The sequence below is a fragment of the Serinus canaria genome, chromosome 25 (genome assembly GCF_022539315.1).
Source record: "Serinus canaria isolate serCan28SL12 chromosome 25, serCan2020, whole genome shotgun sequence".
Lineage (NCBI taxonomy): Eukaryota > Metazoa > Chordata > Aves > Passeriformes > Fringillidae > Serinus > Serinus canaria.
Genome location: NC_066338.1, coordinates 12,539,224 through 12,558,991, shown reverse-complemented (window position 1 = coordinate 12,558,991; position 19,768 = coordinate 12,539,224). Strand labels below are relative to the sequence as shown.

At 54.1% G+C, this 19,768-nt stretch overlaps 4 protein-coding genes across 5 annotated transcripts; 1 reads left to right on the top strand and 3 right to left on the bottom strand.

Annotated features, from left to right (window-relative positions):
• Positions 1 to 103: 103 nt before the first annotated feature.
• Positions 104 to 6,084, bottom strand: POLR3GL (RNA polymerase III subunit GL). Of its 2 annotated transcripts, XM_050984579.1 has the most exons (7): positions 5,784 to 6,084; positions 4,033 to 4,162; positions 2,869 to 2,937; positions 2,723 to 2,773; positions 2,582 to 2,649; positions 548 to 661; positions 104 to 443 (listed from the first exon to the last, which is right to left on the bottom strand). In XM_050984579.1, the coding sequence occupies exons 1-7, from the start codon at positions 5,901 to 5,903 to the stop codon at positions 357 to 359; spliced, it is 639 nt and encodes a 212-aa protein (XP_050840536.1). In that variant the 5' UTR covers positions 5,904 to 6,084; the 3' UTR covers positions 104 to 356. The 2 variants fall into 2 exon arrangements, with proteins under 2 accessions (XP_050840536.1, XP_050840537.1); XM_050984580.1 differs by lacking the exon at positions 2,723 to 2,773.
• Positions 6,085 to 8,326: 2,242 nt separating this feature from the next.
• ANKRD34A (ankyrin repeat domain 34A) lies at positions 8,327 to 10,548 on the top strand. The gene is given in 3 exon segments (XM_050984457.1): positions 8,327 to 9,294; positions 9,296 to 9,620; positions 9,623 to 10,548. Coding segments are annotated over 3 exon segments (1,293 nt in total). The 5' UTR covers positions 8,327 to 8,550; the 3' UTR covers positions 9,847 to 10,548.
• On the bottom strand, positions 10,317 to 15,606 carry RBM8A (RNA binding motif protein 8A). Its single transcript, XM_050984592.1, has 6 exons — positions 15,445 to 15,606; positions 14,388 to 14,447; positions 14,213 to 14,290; positions 12,783 to 12,919; positions 11,472 to 11,608; positions 10,317 to 10,706 (listed from the first exon to the last, which is right to left on the bottom strand). Exons 1-6 carry the CDS (start codon positions 15,509 to 15,511, stop codon positions 10,661 to 10,663), a joined length of 525 nt encoding a protein of 174 aa, XP_050840549.1. The 5' UTR covers positions 15,512 to 15,606; the 3' UTR covers positions 10,317 to 10,660.
• Positions 15,607 to 17,206: 1,600 nt separating this feature from the next.
• On the bottom strand, positions 17,207 to 19,744 carry LIX1L (limb and CNS expressed 1 like). Its single transcript, XM_050984603.1, has 3 exons — positions 19,338 to 19,744; positions 18,435 to 18,512; positions 17,207 to 17,575 (listed from the first exon to the last, which is right to left on the bottom strand). Exons 1-3 carry the CDS (start codon positions 19,452 to 19,454, stop codon positions 17,333 to 17,335), a joined length of 438 nt encoding a protein of 145 aa, XP_050840560.1. The 5' UTR covers positions 19,455 to 19,744; the 3' UTR covers positions 17,207 to 17,332.
• Between the last annotated feature and the right edge of the window lie 24 nt (positions 19,745 to 19,768).

Genomic DNA, 19,768 nt, shown 5'->3' with positions numbered 1-19,768 from the left:
GCCCATGTTGGGGTGCCCATTTAGGGTCAGTGCCCACGTTGGGGTGCCCATTTGGGTCAGTGCCCATGTTTGGGGTGCCATTTGGGTCAGGCCCGTTGGTGCCATTTGGGGTCAGTGCCCACGTTGGGGTGCCCATTTAGGGTCAGTGCCCACGTTGGGGTGCCATTTGGGGTCAGTGCCCACGTTTGGGGTGCCCATTTGGGGTCAGTGCCCACGTTGGGGTGCCCATTTGGGGTCAGTGCCCACGTTGGGGTGCCATTTGGGGTCAGTGCCCACGTTGGGGTGCCCATTTAGGATCAGTGCCCACGTTGGGGTGCCATTTGGGGTCAGTGCCCACGTTGGGGTGCCATTTGGGGTCAGTACACGGCCTCGTCGCCGTCGCCGTCGCTGTCGGGCCCGAAGCTCTCGCCATTGTCAAAGTAGGACAGCACATAGTCGGTCTCCTGGGGGACACAGGGGGGCACAGGGGGGCACAGGGGGGGCACAGGGGTGGCACAGGGTGGCACCTGGGCCCCCCCGAGCACCCCCCAGGTCCCCCCTTTGTCACCTCCTCGTGCTCCTCCTCATCGTACTCCTCCTCCTCCTCCTCCTTGCCCTCTTCCTCCTCCTCCTTCTCCTCCTCCTCCTCGGATGTCACCTCCTCCTCCTTCTTCTCCAGGCTCTGGGGGGACAGGGGGGTCACCAGGGGGACAAAAACCCCCCAAACCCCCCCTGGGCCACCCCTGGGGAACTTTCTAGAAAGTTTCCCTGAAGGAACCCCAGGGTTTGTGCTGGGGGCTGAGAAGGCTCAGAAAGGGAACCAGGAATTCTTGGTGGGATTCTGCTGGGTCAGGCTGGGGCTTGGCCAGGAAATCAATCACTGAGCAGGAAAAGAAATCATTGATTGAGCAGTAATAAATCATTGAGCAGGAAAAGAAATCATTGATTGAGCAGTAAATAAATCATTGAGCAGGAAATAAATCATTGAGCAGGAAAAGAAATCATTGATTGAGCATTAAATAAATCATTGAGCAGTAAATCAATCACTGAGCAGGAAAATAAATCATTGAGCAGGAAAAGAAATCATTGATTGAGCATTAAATAAATCATGAGCAGAAAATAAATCATTGAGCAGGAAAAGAAATCATTGATTGAGCATTAAATAAATCATTGAGCAGGCAAATAAAGAATTGGTCATTAAAATAAATCAGTGTTTGGTCATTAAAATAAATCAATGATCAGTAAATAAATCAATGATCATTAAAATAAATCATTGAGCTTTAAAATAAATCAATGATCAGTAAAATAAATAATTGGTTATTAAAATAAATCAGTGTTTGGTCATTAAATAAATCATTGAGCTTGAAAATAAATCATTGAGCATTAAAATAAATCAATGATCATTAAAATAAATCAATGATCATTTAAATAAATCAATGATCATTAAAATAAATCAGTGATCATTTAAATAAATCATTGAGCTTTAAAATAAATCATTGAGCAGTAAAATAAATCAATGATCAGTAAAATAATCATTGAGCATTAAAATAAATCATTGGTCATTAAAATAAATCATTGAGCAGTAAATAAATCATTGAGCATAAAATAAATCATTGGTCATTAAAATAAATCAATGATCAGTAAAATAAATCAATGATCATTAAAATAAATCATTGAGCTTTAAAATAAATCAATGAGCATTAAAATAAATCAATGATCAGTAAAATAAATCAATGATCATTAAAATAAATCATTGAGCTTTAAAATAAATCATTGAGCATTAAATAAATCATTGAGCATTAAATAAATCAGTGATCATTAAAATAAATCAATGATCATTAAAATAAATCACTGAGCTTTAAAATAAATCATTGAGCATTAAATAAATCATTGAGCATTAAAATAAATCATTGGTCATTAAATTAATCATTGAGCATAAAATAAATCAATGAGCATTAAATAAATCATTGAGCATTAAAATAAATCAATGATCATTAAAATAAATCATGAGCTTTAAAATAAATCAATGAGCATTAAATAAATCAGTGTCTGGTCATTAAATAAATCAGTGTTTGGTTATTAAAATAAATAGCATTTGAAATATAGTATTATAAAGTAATTAGTGATTTTTAAATATAGTATTATAAAGTATAAATGATATTTTATTAAATATGATAGTATAATAAGGAATAAATGGTATTTTTATATATACTATAGTATGCATCGAGTACTCAATTGTATTTTTATAGTATATATATTATATCTATAAACGTATTTTAAATGGCGTATACAAAAGGATAACTATTATTTTCAATAAAATAAACTATTACAAAATAATAAATCGTATTTAAATCCAGGATAATAAGGAATAAAGAGTATTTTCAATATAATAAACTATTCTAAAATAATAATAGTGGTGTTAAATACAGGATAATAAAGGAATAAACTGTTATTTTCGATAAAATAAACTATTCTAAAATAAGAACTAGTATTTTTAAATGCAATGGAGTATCATAAAGGAATAAAGAGTAATTTTAAATGTAATAAACTGTTATAAAATATCAGCCCGTGAGAGCTGGGAGTGAGCTGGATCAGCCCCTACCTCCAGCTTCTTGATGGCCTCCTCCTTGTCCAGTGCCACCTGCTGCTTGGGGACAGGGCCGGGGGTGCCTGGGGGGACACAGGGCACTGTCACCCCCTGGGGACACAGGGGACACAGGGGGAGGGGCAGGGGGTCACTCACGGCCCCGGCGCCGCAGGCGGATCCGCAGCTCCCGCGGCAGCCGCCGCCAGTCTGGGGGGACACGGGGCAAAATTGAGGCTGGGGGCACCCCAGAGACCCCCAGGGGACACTGGGGAATGTCCCCTGTCCCCTCCCTGTCCCCCAACCTGGGTTCCAGTCGATGGCGTTGTCCACAGGGCTGGAGAGCTGGTACTTGTCTGAGTAGCGCTCGATGTCTGCGGGGACACCGGGGGGACACTCTGGGGGTTGGGGACACTCTGGGGGGGCTGGGGACACTCTGGGGGCTGGGGACACTCTGGGGGGGTGGGGACACTGGGGGGGATTTGGGGACACTCTGGGGGGTTGGGGACACTCTGGGGGGATTTGGGGACACTCTGGGGGGACTTGGGACACTCTGGGGTTTGGGGACACTCTGGGGTTTGGGGACACTCTGGGGGGACTTGGGGACACTCTGGGGTTTGGGGACACTCTGGGGGTTGGGGACACTCTGGGGGGCTGGGGACAACTCTGGGGGGCTGGGGACACTCTGGGGGCTGGGGACACTCTGGGGATTGGGGACACTCTGGGGGGGCTGGGGACACTCTGGGGGGGTTGGGGACACTTTGGGGGGACTTAGGGACACTCTAGGGGGATTTGGGGACATTCTGGGGGGGATTTGGGGACACTTTGGGGGGACTTAGGGACACTCTAGGGGGGACTTGGGGACACTCTGGGGGACTGGGGACACTCTGGGGGATTTGGGGACACTCTGGGGGTTTGGGACACTCTGGGGGGGGTTGGGGACATTCTGGGGAGTTTGGGACATTCTGGGGGGGATTTGGGGACACTTTGGGGGACTTAGGGACACTCTGGGGGGGATTTTGGGACACTTTGGGGGACTTAGGGACACTCTGGGGGGATTTGGGGACATTCTGGGGGGGAATTTTGGGACACTCTGGGGGGGCTGGGGACACTCTGGGGGTTGGGGACACTCTGGGGGATTTGGGGACACTCTGGGGGGTTTGGGGACATTCTGGGGGTTGGGGACATTCTGGGGGAGATTTGGGGACACTCTGGGGGGAGTTTAGGGACATTCTGGGGGGGATTGGGGACATTCTGGGGGGCAGTTTGGCACACTCTGGTGGGGATTTGGGGACACTCTGGGGGGATTTGGGGACACTCTGGGGGGGAATTTTGGGATATTCTGGGGAGGTTGGGGACACTCTGGGGGGGGGGTTGGGGACATTCTGGGGCCCGAGCCCCTCCCTCCCCCGGTGTCCCCGGTGGGCGGGCCCGGTGCCCCCGGAGGGCGGGCCCGGTGCCGCCGGTACCTCTGCGGGGCGCTCCCGGTTTGACGAAGTACGGGAGCCCCTTCATGGCCCGGCGCAGCTCCTGCTTCAGGGCCAGCATGTACTCGCCCTCCTCGCCCCCGGGCAGCGGCGCGGCGCGGCGCTCCAGCACCTGCGGCACCGGAGGGACATGGAAATGGCATTGACGGGAGCATTTCATCACTATAATGTACTAATATATATAATACAATGAGTATTTGATCATTAAAATGTCATTAAAGTGAGGATCTGATCATTGGCCACGAGGGTCTGATCATTAAAATATCATTAATGTGAGGATTTGATCATTGGCCATGAGGGTCTGATCATTAAAATGTCATTAACGGGAGGATTTGATCATTGGCCATGAGGATCTGATCATTAAAATATCATTAATGTGAGGATTTGATCACTATAATATACTAATATATAATAATACTATGAGCATTTGATCATTAAAATGTCATTAATGTGAGGGTTTGATCATTGGCCATGAATATCTGATCATTAAAATGTCATTAACGGGAGGATTTGATCATACACTATACTAACATATACTAATATATATTAATACTATGGGTATTTGATCATTAAAATATCATTAATGTGAGGATTTGATCACTATAATATACTAATATATACTAATACAATGAGTATTTGATCATTAAAATGTCATTAAAGTGAGGATCTGATCATTGGCCACGAGATCTGATCATTAAAATGTCATAATGTGAGGATTTGATCATTGGCCACGAGGATCTGATCATTAAAATGTCATTAACGGGAGCATTTGATCATTACACTATACTAACATATGCTAATATATACTAATACTATGGGTATTTGATCATTAAAATGTCATTAAAGTGAGGATTTGATCACTATACTATACTAATATATACTAATATATACTAATACAATGAGCATTTGATAATTAAAATGCCATTAATGTGAGGGTTTGATCATTGGCCATGAGTATCTGATCATTAAAATGTCATTAACGGGAGGATTTGATCACTATAATATCCTAACATACACTAATACTATGAGTATTTGATCATTACAATATCATTAATGTGAGTGTTTGATCATTGGCCGTGAGGGTTTGATCATTACAATATCATTAACGGGAGGATTTGATCATTGGCCGTGAGTATTTTATCATTAAAATGTCATTAACATGAGGATATTATTATTATATTTTAATTATATTATTATATATAATAATAATGATAATGATGATAATTATAATAATGATGATGATAATAATGATAATGATGATATTGATAATAATGATAATTATAATAATGATGATAATGATGATAAGTAATGATAATAATTGATAATGATAATGATAATTATGATAATGATGATAAGATAATGATAATAATGATGACAAACGATAATACTGATAATGATAATTATGATAATGATGATAATGATAATGATAATAATGATGATAATTGATAATAATGACAATGATAATTATTATCATCATTATCATAATTATAATGATAATGAAAATGATGATGATGATGATAATAATAATAATAATAATAATTTTAACTTTTAAACCCATCTGCCCGGCGTTTCGCACGCCGGGACTCCCGAATTAATAATAATAATAATAATAATAATAATAATAATAATAATAATAATAATAATAATAAATAATAATAATAATAATTTTAACTTTTAAAACCCATCTGCCCGGCGTTTCGCACGCCGGGACTCCCGAATTCCGGCGGACTCACCGGGAAGAGCGGCGCGGGCTGCAGGGTGGGCGGCGGCAGCGCGTCCCCCTTGCCGATGCCCACGGCCTCCACGTTGAACGTCATCTGCCCCCGGCCCCGGCCGCGGCCCCGGCCCGCCATGGCCCGCCCGGCCCCCTGCGGGAAACGGCGACACCGCTGTGCCCGGGGCTGGTGAGGGAACGGCCACACCGCTCTGCCCGGGGCTGGTGAGGGAACGGCCACACCGCTGTGCCCGGGGCCGGTGAGGGAACGGCCACACCGCTCTGCCCGGGGCCGGTGCGGGAACGGCGACACCGCTCTGCCCGGGCCACCTGCGGGAACGGCCACACCGCTCTGCCCGGGGCCGGTGCGGGAACGGCCACACCGCTCTGCCCGGGGCTGGTGCGGGAACGGCCACACCGCTCTGCCCGGGGCTGCGGGAACGGCGACACCGCTGTGCCCGGGGCTGGTGCGGGAACGGCGACACCGCTCGGCCCGGGACCGGTGCGGGCAACGGCGACACCGCTCTGCCCGGGGGCCGGTGCTGCCCGGCCCGGTGCGGGAACGGCCACACCGCTCTGCCCCGGGACCGGTGCTGCCCGGCCCGGTGCGGGAATGGCCACACCGCTCTGCCCCGGGAGCGGTGCTGCCCGGCCCGCTGCGCCTCGAGCCGCTCCCGGGGCCTCCCTCACGCTCTCGGTTCTGGTTATTCCCCCCCTCACGAGCCGGTTCCACCCGGTGCTCCCCGGTGTCGTTTTTCCCCTCCCCGAAGCTGCTCCCGGGGCCGATCTCAGTCCCGGTGGCTCTCCCGGTTCCGGTATCCCCTCACAGCCCGGTCCCGGTCCCGGTATCCCCTTGTACCCCAGTCCCGGTCTCCATGTCCCCTCACAGCCCAGTCCCGGTCCCGGTATCCTCTCGTACTCCCGTTCCCGGTCCCGGTATCCCCTTGTACCCCCGTTCCCGGTCCCGGTATCCCTCACAGCCCAGTCCCGGTCCCGGTATCCCCTCACCGCCCAGTTCCAGTCCCGGTATCCCCTCAAACCTCCAGTCCCGGTCCCGGTATCCCCTTGTACCCCATTCCCGGTCCCGATATCCCCTCACAGCCCAGTCCCGGTCCCGGTATCCCTTCGTACCCCATTCCCGGTCCCGATATCCCCTCACAGCCCAGTCCCGGTCCCGGTATCCCCTCAAACCCCCATTCCCGGTCCCGGTATCCCCTCGTACCCCCACTCCCGGTCCCGGTATCCCTCGTACCCCCATTCCCGGTCCCGGTATCCCCTCGTACTCCCGTTCCCGGTATCCTCTCGTACCCCCACTCCCGGTCCCGGTATCCCCTCGTACCCCCGTTCCCGGTCCCGGTATCCCATCACAGCACAGTCCCGATCCCGGTATCCCCCCGTACCCCCAGGTTCCGCTCCCGGTTCCGCTCCCGGTCCCGGTCCCGCTCTGCGCAAGCGCAGTCGCTCCCCACGTGCGCGCGACCGCCGTGGCCCCGCCTCGCGCAGGGGGCGGAGCTTGGGCTCAAACCCCGCGCTGATTGGAGAGTCAGAACGAGGGGCGGGGTCTGGGGAATCACTGGAGGGGGCGGGGCCGGGGTTCGGGGTGGGAACGGGGGAATCCAAAAGGGCGATGAAAAATGGATGAAAAACGAACGAAAACCGGATAAAAACGGGATCAAAAGGGGATCAAAAGGGGATCAAAATGTCCCTCGGCCCCTCCTGCCCAAACCTCCCAGCCCCTCTGCCCTGGGGTAGCTCAGCCCCCCGGTACTGGTGCCACCCCAGCCTTGCCATGCTGTGCCCCCCAGTCCCTCTGTCCCACTGCCCCCAGCCCCACTGTTGGAACCCCCAGGCCCGCTGCCCCCTTGGCCTCCCCCAATTTCCGATGCTCCAGGGTCCTCACCCCGCCCAGCCCCGCTGCCCCACGGCCCTGGGTCCTGCTGGGCTGTGCCCCCCGGCCCCGCTGCCCCACGGACCCCCCAGAACCCCCTGTGCCCCCCAGCCCCTGGTCCCCCCTCGTCACTCCCACGCAGAGCCGGGCACTGGATGCGCCGTGGGTGATTCATCCTGCTCCAGCCCCCCCCCGCGCCGGCAGCTGCCAAAAATAGCGCTGCGGGAGGGGGGGGACCCTCCGCATCACCTCCCGCCCCCCCCGCCTCACCGGCGGCAGGCCGGGATGGCGGCCACGGGCCGCTGTCCCCGACAGCCCCATCCCCGGGGCCGCAGGGAACCGGGAGGAGGGACCCCACGCTCCGGTTGGCACGGTAAAACGGGGATGGAGAGGGGGTGGATGGGGGGGTCCCCGCTGAGAGGAGGGGGTGACGGGACAGCCCCCCAGGCCCCGGGCTCGGGGGTGTCTCACGGAGGGGACCGGGAGGATTCTCCCCCGTTTTCCCGGCTGGTCGGAGCGGGATGAGCGGCCGTTGTCATGGGAACCGGGCGGGCAGGAATGGGGATACGGGCAGGGATGGGGGTACCGGGAAGGGTGGGGGTACCGGTGGGGATGGGGGTACCGGTGGGGATGGGGATACCGGGAAGGGATGGGGCTGGGGGCACGGAAAACAGGTGGGGCAAAGGGAGGAGAGGGAGGAAGATGAGGAGGGGGTGCAGGAAGGCATTTGAGGAATGGGATTTGGGGGTGCGGGCAGGGGGGGAGGACACAGCCTGGCGAGCTCGGGACCCCTCCTTTTCTGGGGAAACTGAGGCACGGAGAGGGAACTTGGGGGTCTCACTGCACCCTCTCCCCTCGCAGTGAGCGAGTGCCACCCCCGTCCCCCGCGAGCCCGGCCATGCCCAGCGCCGCGGTACCACCGGGGGGGCTCCCCATGATCCCGGCCGAGGGTTCGGCGCTGCTGCGCGCCGTCTCCCAAGGGAAATTCCGCCTGACCCGCCTGCTGCTCGAAGGGGGAGCTTACATCAACGAGGGCAACGCCGCGGGCACCACGCCGCTGATGGCAGCGTGCCGGGCCGGCTACGCCGAACCTCCGGAGCAGCCGCGGATGGTCCAGTACCTGCTGGAGAACGGCGCCGACCCCAACATCCCCGACAAAGCCGGCAAAACCGCGCTGATGCACGCCTGTGCCGAGCGAGCCGGCCCCGCCGTGGTCGCCACCTTGCTGGCCCACGGTGCCGACCCCAGCGCCCGGGATTACGGCGGGGGCTCGGCGCTGGTTTACGCCTTGGAGCGCGGTGACCGGGAGACGCTGCAGGTGCTGCTGGACGCGTGTCGGGAGCGCGGGCGCGATGTCATCATCATCACCTCGGCCACGTCGCCCCGAGGCACCAAGACCACCCGGCAGTACCTGAACTCGCCCCCGTCGCCCGCTCTGTGCGCGTCCCCGTCGCAGGTGCAGGTGCGGGCGGCGGCGGCGTCGCCGGGGGCCGGCGGGAGGGACGAGGAGCGCGATGTGTTCCGCTTCCCTCCCGCCGCTCCCGCTGCTCCAGAACCGGCCCGGGCCGGGCCCAAGCGGCAGCTGAAGAGGCTGAACTCGGAGCCGTGGGGGCTGGCGGTGCCGGGGGTGGAGGGGATGCGAGGGGGGACACTCGGAGGGAAGCCCGGAGGGAACGCAGGGACCCCCAGAGGGAGCGCGGAGAGCTTTAGATGAGATACGGGGACCCCCGGAGGGGACACGGGGACCCTCAGAAGGGTCCTGGGCTTCTCCTGAGGGGTCCCTGGAAGGGACATCGACCCCCCCGGAGCAGCTGGCAGCAGGGCTGGAGGGGCTGCGGTTGCGCCCGCGCCGGCACAGCGTGGAGGGACGCGAGGTCTCGGGGCTGCCAGGAGCCACCTGGGCAGAACGGGTGCCCCCCGTGCCCACCCCGGGCCGTTGGGCTGCCGATCCTCCACGGGCAAAGCCCTGCGTCCCAACCCTGAGCTCGCCACCCCTCCCGGGCCGCTGCGGCACCCGGCGGGGCTGCTGGAGCGCCGCGGCTCCGGAACGCTCCCCCCGGAGCCGCCGGGCAGAGCGGGGCTGCTGCCGCCGCTGCCCCGCCGAGCGCTGCTCCGCCGGCACTCCATGCAGCCGGAGGCGCTGCGGCACCTCGGGGCCTTCTGCGGGGGGCTGGGACCCGAGCCTGGCTCTTAGGGACCCCTCCCCAGGGTTCTGGAGACCCCCCCTCAAGGCCAGCATCCCTTGGGGAAAGCCTCGCCCTGCTCTGAACCCTGCTGAGGGTCAACTCCTCCATCCCTCTGTCGGCACAAACTCTGCACGAGCCCCAGGTCGGGGAGCTGGTGGGGGCACCCCAACTGCCAGGACCCCCCCAGGACCCCCCTCCTGCTCCTGCCTCATCCTCCCAGCAGCTTTTCCCCCCAGGGTCTGGCATTAAAGGCCCCAGTGTAGCTCAGTGGCTCAGAGTGGGGGGTGGTGGGCACATCTGTTACATCCCAATGTCAGTTTTAAGGGAAAAAAAGAGGTTTTTTAGGACCTGAGTTGTTTTCCTGCCAGGCTGGGAGGGATCCCCAGGATCCTTGGGGATCCAGCAGCTTGGATGGAGATGGATTTTAGGGAAAGGGGCTTGGGAGCTTTAATGAAGGATAAAGAACAAGAAGACGAACTTAGACAAAATCTTGTTATTTGACACAAAACAAGGAATGCCCAGTGGGATAAATACCATGGGAGAGTTAGGAACCATTTGCCTGGGGCATGGAAAAAACTCCCAGGATATTCTGGGATGGGGAGCTGGGAGGGATCCCCCCAAACCCAAGGGAAATCCCCCCCAACCCTCCGAAACTGCTGCTTCCCTCATACTTGTCCTTTGAAAACAATAAAATTCCATAAAACCCACAATTCCCCGGGGGATGGAGCTGCTCTGGCTCCTCCAGGCTGTGTACAGAGCCCAGTTTTCCCAGTTTGCCACCAGTTTGGAGGTGGAACATCGAGGGGGGGAGGTTTGGATCCATCATCGGCGGCGCCGGTCCGGACTGCGGCTCCGCCGGCGCCCGCCCCTGGAAAAGAGGGAAAAGGTGGGGAGGGAAAAGGGGAAAAAATGGGGAAAAAAATGGGAAAAGGGAAAAGGGAAAATAAGGGGAAAAGAGGGTGAGGGAATGGGGGATGTAATGAGAGAATGGGGGAAAGGGGAGGAAAGGGAAAAGGGGAGGAAAAGGAGAGGGAAAAGTGTACAGGAAATGGGGGAGAGGAGAGGGAAAGGGGTGCAAGGAATATGGGAAAGGGAAATGAGAGGGAAAAGGGTGCAGGAAATGGGGAAAGGGAAAGAAAAGGGAATAGGAAATGGGGGAAAGGAAAAGGGAATAAAGGGTAAACAGGAAAAGGAAGGAAAGGAAAGGGAAAAAAGGGAAAAATGTACAAGAAATATGGGAGAGGGAAAAGGGTGCAGGAAATGGGGGAAAGGAAAGAAAAGGGTACAGGAGATGGGGAAAGGAAAAGAAAAGGGAATGTGAAATGGGGGAAAGGGAGGGAAAAGAGAGAGGAAATGTACAAGAAATATGGGAAAGGAGAGGGAAAAGGAAGAATGGAAGAAATGGGAAAGAGGGGAAAAACGGAAACAGGAAATGGGGGAAAAGGAGGGAAAAGGGCACAGGAAATGGGGGAAAGGAGAGGGAAGGAAGGAATCCAGAAGGGCATTTTGGGGTGTTTATCCCTATTTTAACCCCGCCACCCCCATAATGGCACACGGAATTCCCACCAATCTCTCCCACTGCCAGCTCCTGGAATTCCCAGGAGTTCCCAGGAGCTCCCAGGAGCTCCCTCACCTCCTCTTGCCCTTGGGGGGGCCCCTGACGAAGCACCAGTCCACGCTGACCGGCTGCCCCATGAGCTCCTGCCCGTTGAGCCCCTCCATGGCCGCCTGCGCCTCCTTGTACGTCTCGTACTCCACCAGCGTGTAACCCTGGGGTGGGAACGGGATTGGGAACGGGATTGGGAACGGGACAGACACCAGGGGAACCGGGGTTGGGGGCACAGACCCCCTGAGACCCCAGGAATGGGATTGGGAACGGGACAGCACCAGGGGAACCACCAGGACTGGGGGGGCACAGACACCCTGAGACCCCAGGAATGGGATTGGGAACGGGACAGACACCGGGGGAACCAGGACTGGGGGGGCACAGACCCCCTGGGACCCCAGGAACGGGATTGGGAACGGGACAGGCACCGGGGGAACCACCAGGATTGGGGGGCACAGACCCCCTGGGACCCCAGGAACGGGATTGGGAACGGCACAGGCACCAGGGGAACCAGGACTGGGGGGCACAGACACCCTGGGACCCCAGGAATGGGATTGGGAACGGGACAGCACCGGGGGAACCACCAGGATTGGGGGGCACAGACCCCCTGAGACCCCAGGAATGGGATTGGGAACGGGACAGGCACCAGGGGAACCGGGATTGGGGGGCACAGACCCCCTGGGACCCCAGGAATGGGATTGGGAACGGGACAGGCACTGGGGGAACCAGGACTGGGGGGCACAGACACCCTGGGACCCCAGGAATGGGATTGGGAACGGGACAGACACCAGGGGAACCAGGATTGGGGGGGCACAGACCCCCTGGGACCCCAGGAATGGGATTGGGATTGAGCCCAGCTCAGCTTTGGGGGGGCACAGACCCCCTGGGACCCCAGGAATGGGATTGGGAATGGCACAGGCACCAGGGGAACCAGGACTGGGGGACACAGACCCCCCAGCACCACAGGAATGGGATTGGGAACGGGACAGACACCAGGGGAACCAGGATGGGGGGGCACAGACCCCCTGGACCCCAGGAATGGGATTGAGCCCAGCTCAGTTTTGGGGTGCACAAACCCCCTGAGACCCCAGGTTTGGGATTGGGATTGAGCCCAGCTCAGTTTTGGGGTGCAGAGACCCCCTGAGACCCCAGGTTTAGGATTGGGATTGAGCCCAGCTCAGTTTTGGGGTGCAGGAACCTCCCAATAAATCCACTTTGAGCTGCAGATACTCCCCCAACCCCCAGAGCTGGCTCAGTTTTGGGGTGCACCCCTGGCACCTCCCACCCTGGAGGGTGAGATGGAGCTGGGGGGGGTCCCCAAAAGTGCCCCCTCCTCACCTTCAGGTACCCAGTGCGCCGGTCCAGGTTCAGGTGGATGTTTTTGATCTCCCCAAATTCAGCAAATCTGTCGTGCACGTCCTCCTCTGTGGCCTCCTCGTGCACCCCTGTGACAAAGAGGATCCAGCCCTCCACGGCTGGGCAGGAAAAGGGGGGGTCACAGGGCTGGGAATGCAGCTTTGCCCCCCAAAATCCCTGGGGAGGGGGGACACGGAGCCTCCCCCAGGGGTGGGATGTGGGGGTTGCCAGAAGTGATGCTGGGAAGGTGGGGAAGAATCATCCCAGCATGGCCTCAGCTCCTCCTTGCTGTGGTGGGACCCCAGAAAAGGGTTTGACACCCCAAAAATGGTTTGTCACCCCAAAAAATGGGTTTGTTACCCCAAAAAATGGGTTTGTCACCCCAAAAAATGGGTTTGTCACCCCAAAAAATGGGTTTGTCACCCCAAAAAAGGGTTTGTCACCCCAAAAAAGGGTTTGTCACCCCAAAAAAATGGGTTTGGCACCCCAAAAAATGGGTTTGTCACCCCAAAAAAGGGTTGTCACCAAAAGGTTGTACCCCAAAAATGGGTTTGTCACCCCAAAAAATGGGTTTGTCACCCCAAAAAAGGGTTTGACACCCACAAAAAATGGGTTTGGCACCCCAAAAAAATGGGTTTGTCACCCCAAAATCACTCCCATTTCAGCCAGGAAAGGGAGATGGAGCCCCCAGATCCTGGGTGAGGTTGGGAAAGGCTGATCCCAGCAGGGCTGAACCCAAATCCAGAGCCCATTTCCCCCACGGGGCTCTCAGGAAGGAGCAGCTCCCCCCAAATTCCCCCATTCCCACCTGGGGAAGGGGATATGGAGCTGGGGTTTGCCCTAAAATAAATCCTGGGAAGGAGGGAAGGGATTGTCCCAGATTAAAACAATTCCTGGGAAGAAAAGGGAAGAAAAAGAAGAAAAGGGAGAAGAAAGGAAGGAAGGAAGGAAGGGAAGGAAGGGAAGGAGGAAGGGAGGAGGGAGGAAGGAAGGAAGGGAAGGGAAGGGAAGGGAAGGGAAGGGAAGGGAGAGGGGAGAGGGGAGAGGGGAGAGGGAAGGGATCCTGGGAATAAAGCAAGGGATTATGACAGCCTAAATTAAATCCAGGGAATGAGGGAAGGGACGGTGCCAGACTAAAACAAATCCTGGGAATGAGGGAAGGGATTGACCCAGCCTAGTAATCCTGGGAATGAGAGAAGGGAAGGGATGGTGCCAGCCCAAGTAATCAGGAATGAGGGAAGGGATGGTCCCAGACTAAAACAAATCCTGGGAATGAGGAAGGGACGGTGCCAGGCTAAATTAAATCCTAGGAATGAGAGATGGGATGGTGCCAGGCTAAATTAAATCCTGGGAAGGAGGAAGGGACAGTGCCAGCCCCCTCAGAGCCCGGCAGGTCCCCAGTGTCCCCTCACATCTCTGCGGCCCCGGCTCGTCCCCGTCCTGCTCCACGCTGTCGTAATCTTCGCGCACCCGCGCGCGGGACCCCTCCTCTGGGAACAGAAAGAAGGGGGGAAGAACGGGACCCCCAAACTTCAGGGGTCACCCAGAGCACCAGGGAAGGGGGCTGGGGGTGTTTGGGGGTCTCACCTGAGCCGAAGCCGCGGCCCTTCCGCTTCTTGGCCTTTTCCTTCAGCTTGTGGATGCTCTCTGGGGGGGATTGGGGGGCACGGGGTCAGCGGGAGCAGGGAGCCCCCCCAGAGGGACAGGGACCCCCCTGGGAATGACAACTGGGATGGGAATGACCCCCCTGGGAATGACCACTGGGATGGGAATGACCCCCCTGGGATGGGAGTGACCCCCCTTGGAATGACCCCTGGGATGGGAATGACCCCCCTGGGATGGGAATGACTCCCCTGGGATGGGAATGACCCCCCTGGGATGGGAATGACCCCCCTGGGAATGACTCCCTGGGATGGGAATGACCCCCCTGGGATGGGAATGACCCCCCGGGAATGACCCCTGGGATGGGAAGGGCCCCCCTGGGATGGGAGTGACCCCTGGGATGGGAATGACCCCCCTGGGATGGGAATGACCCCTGGGATGGGAATGACCCCCTGGGATGGGAATGACTCCCCTGGGATGGGAATGAACCCCCTGGGATGGGAATGACTCCCCTGGGAATGACCCCTGGGATGGGAGTGACCCTCCTGGGAATGACCCCTGGGGTGGGAATGACCACTGGGATGGGAAGGGCTGGGAATGACCCCTGGGATGGGAGTGACCATTGACTCCCCTGGGAATGACCATTGGGATGGGAATGATGTCCCTGGGTCAGGAAAAACCCCCCCGGTCCAGGCAGAGCCAGCCCCGGGCAAGCCAGAACGGTCTCTCCGTGACGGGAGTGACCCCCCCCAAGCCGGACAGGACCCCCCGAGTCCCTCCGGGCCAGGAATAACCCCGTGAGCCGGGAACGGACAGCAGGACCCATCTCCCACACCGGGAATGATCCCCGAGCCAGGCGGGACCCCCCAGCACCGAGCAGGAGCCCCCTGGCACCGAGAGGAACCCCCGGCCCGGGCCCGGGCTCTCCCCGAGGCCGACGCGGCCAGAGGCGGCGGGAGCGGCTCCGCTGAGCCGGGACCCGGCCGGATCGCTCGGCGGGGCCGCTCTGGGCCGGGCGGTCCCGCCGCAGCCCCGCGCTCACCGTCCCCATCCTCGTCCATAGCGAAATCCTCTCCGCCCGCCTCATGAAGATCCAGCACGTCCGCCATCTTGCCGGGAGTCGCGGGGCACGCCGGGAGCACGCCGGAAGTGGGAGCGAGTGGGGCGGAAGTACCGGCGCGGCCATATTGGGAACGGGGGTGTGACAGAAACACTGGCGCGGCCATATTGGGGAGTGAGGCGGAAGTTCCGGCGCGGCCATATTGGGGAGTGTGGCGGAAGTTCCGGCGCGGCCATATTGGGGAGTGAGGCGGAAGTTCCGGCGCGGCCATATTGGGGAGTGTGTTGGAAGCGCCCGTTCCGCCATGTTGAGAAGGTCTTGCCGCCATTTTGAGAAGGTCGTGCTGGTTCTTTTTGCCCCGGGAATTTGGGAATTTCGAACCCCACACGGACGTGGCTCACAGCACAACTGGCCGGACCCCCCAAAAAATGAGCAAGAGTACCAAAGTTAACCAAAATCGCTGGGTTTATTGTAGAAAATCCACAGCAGTGTTTATCCCGGAATTCCACTGCCTCAACAATGAGCACGACTTTCTCTACTGAGAAAATTTAAATTTTGTTAATTTTATGCCTTCCACAGAGATCAGAGGCTCCAAACTGGCACCCCGATCCCACAAGCAATGGAATATCTGGTTTTTTTTTCCCTTTTATTTTTTAATTCCACAGCAATAGAACTCCCAAAGTCCTCCCGGATTTATTTTGAGCATAAAGAACTGGGAGGAGGTTCAGGGATTCCCTTAGGTGTGGAAAAAATTGCAGGATTAACTCCATGTTATTCCTGAATCAAATTTTCCAATATTTCAGGAAAATTACACCCCACAACCCCCCCCCATCCCTTTTAAAATCCAATTCCCAGCGACATCAAATGTTAATAGTGTTTGTAGAAAGTATAAAAAATATATAAACCCCCCAAATAAGCTCGTTAGGATGTGGATATAAAAATGGGGTACCTACAGATAATGGAATTCTTCCAATTTTATCCTAAAACAATGATTATTGCTGGAATATCCTGTGCTCAGGCAGAGGGGAGGAGGAGGGTGGGAATGGTGGAATCTGCAGGGTTTAAGGGGGTAAGAAGTGGGAAAAGCTCTAAGCTGGGGTGAGAAAGGAATTCTGGCTTGGAATTCAGTTTGTACTCCCAGTCTGGTGGGGAAAAGGGGAGCAAAATGGAAATTTCCATGGAAAATTGACATTTTCTTGGGTGAACTCGGAGCTGTTTGAACAATTCCATGCCATAAAAGGGGTTTTTAAAGCTAAATATAGTCTAAATTCCATACGGATACAAAGGATAAGGAATGATTAGTGCAAATCCCTCCCTCATCCAGAAAACTCTCCAAGACTTTTCCAACCTTCCAATGCTGATGTTTGGCTCCAGACAGGACAATTCCAGGGGGGAACTGCAGATCCTGCTGTGCTTGGGACTGGAATGCTGATCCCAGATTTAATTTCAAATTAAATCTGGATATTGCACGCCTTGGCATCCACTCATTTAATTAAGGAGCTCATCAAGGAGCTCTAATTGATCCCTTTCTGCTGCAGGAGGGAGGGGATCCAATGGGATTTTCCAGAGGGAACACTGGATTCCATGGGATCCCAACTGCTCCAGCAATGATGGAGTGAGGAGAGGACAAAACCTGGGATCTGAACCCCGAAAAGAAGGGAGAGAAAAAACATCTGTAGGGATTATGAGGGAATAAAAAGTTCCCTAGGGAATGAGGAGTTCTCAAGGGAGGAATGAGAAGCTCTAAAAACCAGGATAAAACTTGCTAAAATCCATTCAGGAGCTTTTTCCCTAAATTTCCTCTAAATGTGCAAACGGGCTGGGATTTGGGGAAAGGGTTTTGGGATCACCAAGGGTGGGATTTTGGGGTTCAGCAGCCAGAGGAGTGCGCTGAGCCCAGCTGGCCAGCTGCCAGCAGCAGGATGTCCTTCTTCTCCTTGTGGAACCTCAGCTCCTTCCCGGCCAGCCGGGCCTCGTCCAGCTCGCGCTCGGTGGCCGCCAGCTCCCGGGAAAGGGCTCCTGGAATGTTCTGCTCCCGGTTCACCCAGTCCAGGGCCATCTGGTTTCGGATGTCATCGTCCAGAGCGCGGTGGGAGTAGTGAGCCAGGACTTCCTGGTGGGAATGGGAGGGAGAGAATTGTTAAAACTGGGGGGAAAAAGGTATGGGATGCAATAGAATTGTTAAAATTGGGAAGAAACCTTGAGGGAATGATGTTTTGTGAAGGGTGAGGTAGGACAGAGGTGGGGCAGAGTTAATTAATAATGTAGGGTTTATTAAAGGGATATTCTCAATGGATGCACCTTGGGCAGTGAGAGAGCCCAGGAAGAGCTGCACACAAGATGAACCCAAAATGGTCACAAAATGAACCCAAAATGGTCAAAAAACGAACCCAAAACAGACCCAAAACGGTCACAAAATGAACCCAAAATGGTCAAAAAACGAACCCAAAACAGACCCAAAACGGTCACAAAACGGACCGAAGATAGACAAAACTGTCACAAAATGAACCCAAAATGGACCCAAGATGAACCAAAATGGTCACAAAATGAACCCAAAATGGTCACAAAATGAACCCAAAACAGACCAAAAATGGTCACAAAATTAACCCAAGACAGACCAAAATGGTCACAAAATTAATCCAAAACAGACCAAAATGGTCACAAAATGGACCCAAGATAGACCAAAATGGTCACAAAATGAATCCAAAACAGACCAAAATGGTCACAAAATGGACCCAAGATGGACTAAAATGGCCACAAAATAGGCACACAGTCACAAGGTCTCTCACTTTTATAAGCTGTGGTCCATTTGCATATTGGTTTAATTGCCCAATTACAGCTCCACCCCATAAAGTCCCATTTTTTCTTGTTTTCTCTCTTCAGCCCAGCGACATTTGGATCATCTGTCCCTCACAAGGCATCAGAGGAAGCTCAGGAGTGGGAAGGAGCAGCGGGATGGAGCTGGGACTCACCTGGCGCGAGCACTGACGTTCCCTCATGGCCTTCAGGCTCCCATTCCAGTGCAGCAGCTGGAAAACTGTCATCAGCTCCTGGGATGGCAAGAGGGAGGGTTTAAAATACAAAATATAAAATATAAAACCACCAGATGTGCTGGGATCGCTCAGAGCTGGGTGACTTCCCCTGCTGTGTTTTGGCAGGTCGGTACCATAAAATATTCTTGAATGCATGTGAATAAACTCATAAATGCTGGTGAGCAGGCTGAAAGAACAGAGTGATTTAGGCACCTCAGCAGGGAATTCTCCATTTAAAATGAAATGCAGCGAACTCTGAAGTGGGGGGGGTCACTAAGAGAATGTTCCCTGTGAATATTTGCTTGGCAAATTCAGGTGCATAAATCTGTATTTATAAATAACACATATCTATAATTGTATATATGTGTGTATTTCCATGAGAGCAGACATTCCATTCCCAGCTGTTCTAATCCTGATCCACGTTCCAGAACCTTCCCTTGGCAGCTCAGACTTCCCATTGTCCAGATGTTCTTCCCACATTCCAATGGGATCCAAGGTTGTGGTTTGGGGTCACGACACCACTGACCCCCAATCCCACCACCAGTCTTTGGGGGAAATATCTTCCCATCCTGTGGGAGCTCTTCAGGGATGAATCCCACCAATTAACTGGACAACTGCAATCAGGACATTTGGAAATATCACAGTGACAGTGAGAAAAACATTTCCAATTCCAATAGTGGAATTACCCCAAATCCCATCAGAACCAGAGGGAAACCCTGAGTTAATTCCCCATGGAAAAAAATAAAAATACACCTGGGAGACCCACCCAAACATCCCTGAACCAAACCAGGAGTGGGACCTGGGTAGAAGAGGAGCAGGATCTGCACAGACTGGACACAGCACCTGGAATTCCAGCATGGATTTTCCCTTGTTGGACTCCAGCATGAAGCGGAAGGCCCCGATCCCAGTGTTGGGATTATCTGCCTCTTCTCGGTTGCCCTGCAGAGAAATTCCAGCCATGGAGCTGCCATTCCCATTCCTGGGAATCCCCACTCCTGGAATTCCCAGTGGGATTCAGGAGAGCCTGAGGCCAGCACAGCCTGAGCTGTCACACGTGGATGTGACAGCCTGCTCAGACAGAGAAAAAGTGGATAAATTTTCCCAGAATCGACCTGGGAAGCTTCAGGGAGCTGGAGATAAACAAGGACAGCCAAATATCAAAAATAACCTGCAGCTGGTGGTTTTTAACAATCTGTTTTGCGTGGAATTAGAAATAAATTTAGAAATTAGAAATAAATTTAGAAATTAGAAATATTTAGCTTCTGTGATGGGTG

Coding starts and splice junctions, on each gene's coding strand:
- LIX1L (XM_050984603.1), bottom strand. CDS start 19,454: ATGGCTGGAATTTCTCTGCAGGGCAACCGAGAAGAGGCAGATAATCCC. Junction 18,513..19,337: donor AATCCATGCTGGAATTCCAG/GTGCTGTGTCCA, acceptor TTGCCATCCCAG/GAGCTGATGACAGTTTTCCA. Junction 17,576..18,434: donor AACGTCAGTGCTCGCGCCAG/GTGAGTCCCAGC, acceptor CATTCCCACCAG/GAAGTCCTGGCTCACTACTC.
- POLR3GL (XM_050984579.1), bottom strand. CDS start 5,903: ATGGCGGGCCGGGGCCGCGGCCGGGGCCGGGGGCAGATGACGTTCAAC. Junction 2,938..4,032: donor ACCGGGAGCGCCCCGCAGAG/GTACCGGCGGCA, acceptor GTGTCCCCGCAG/ACATCGAGCGCTACTCAGAC. Junction 444..547: donor ATGAGGAGGAGCACGAGGAG/GTGACAAAGGGG, acceptor TGTGTCCCCCAG/GAGACCGACTATGTGCTGTC.
- RBM8A (XM_050984592.1), bottom strand. CDS start 15,511: ATGGCGGACGTGCTGGATCTTCATGAGGCGGGCGGAGAGGATTTCGCT. Junction 14,448..15,444: donor TATGGACGAGGATGGGGACG/GTGAGCGCGGGG, acceptor AATCCCCCCCAG/AGAGCATCCACAAGCTGAAG. Junction 11,609..12,782: donor GGCGCACTGGGTACCTGAAG/GTGAGGAGGGGG, acceptor TTCCCACCCCAG/GGTTACACGCTGGTGGAGTA.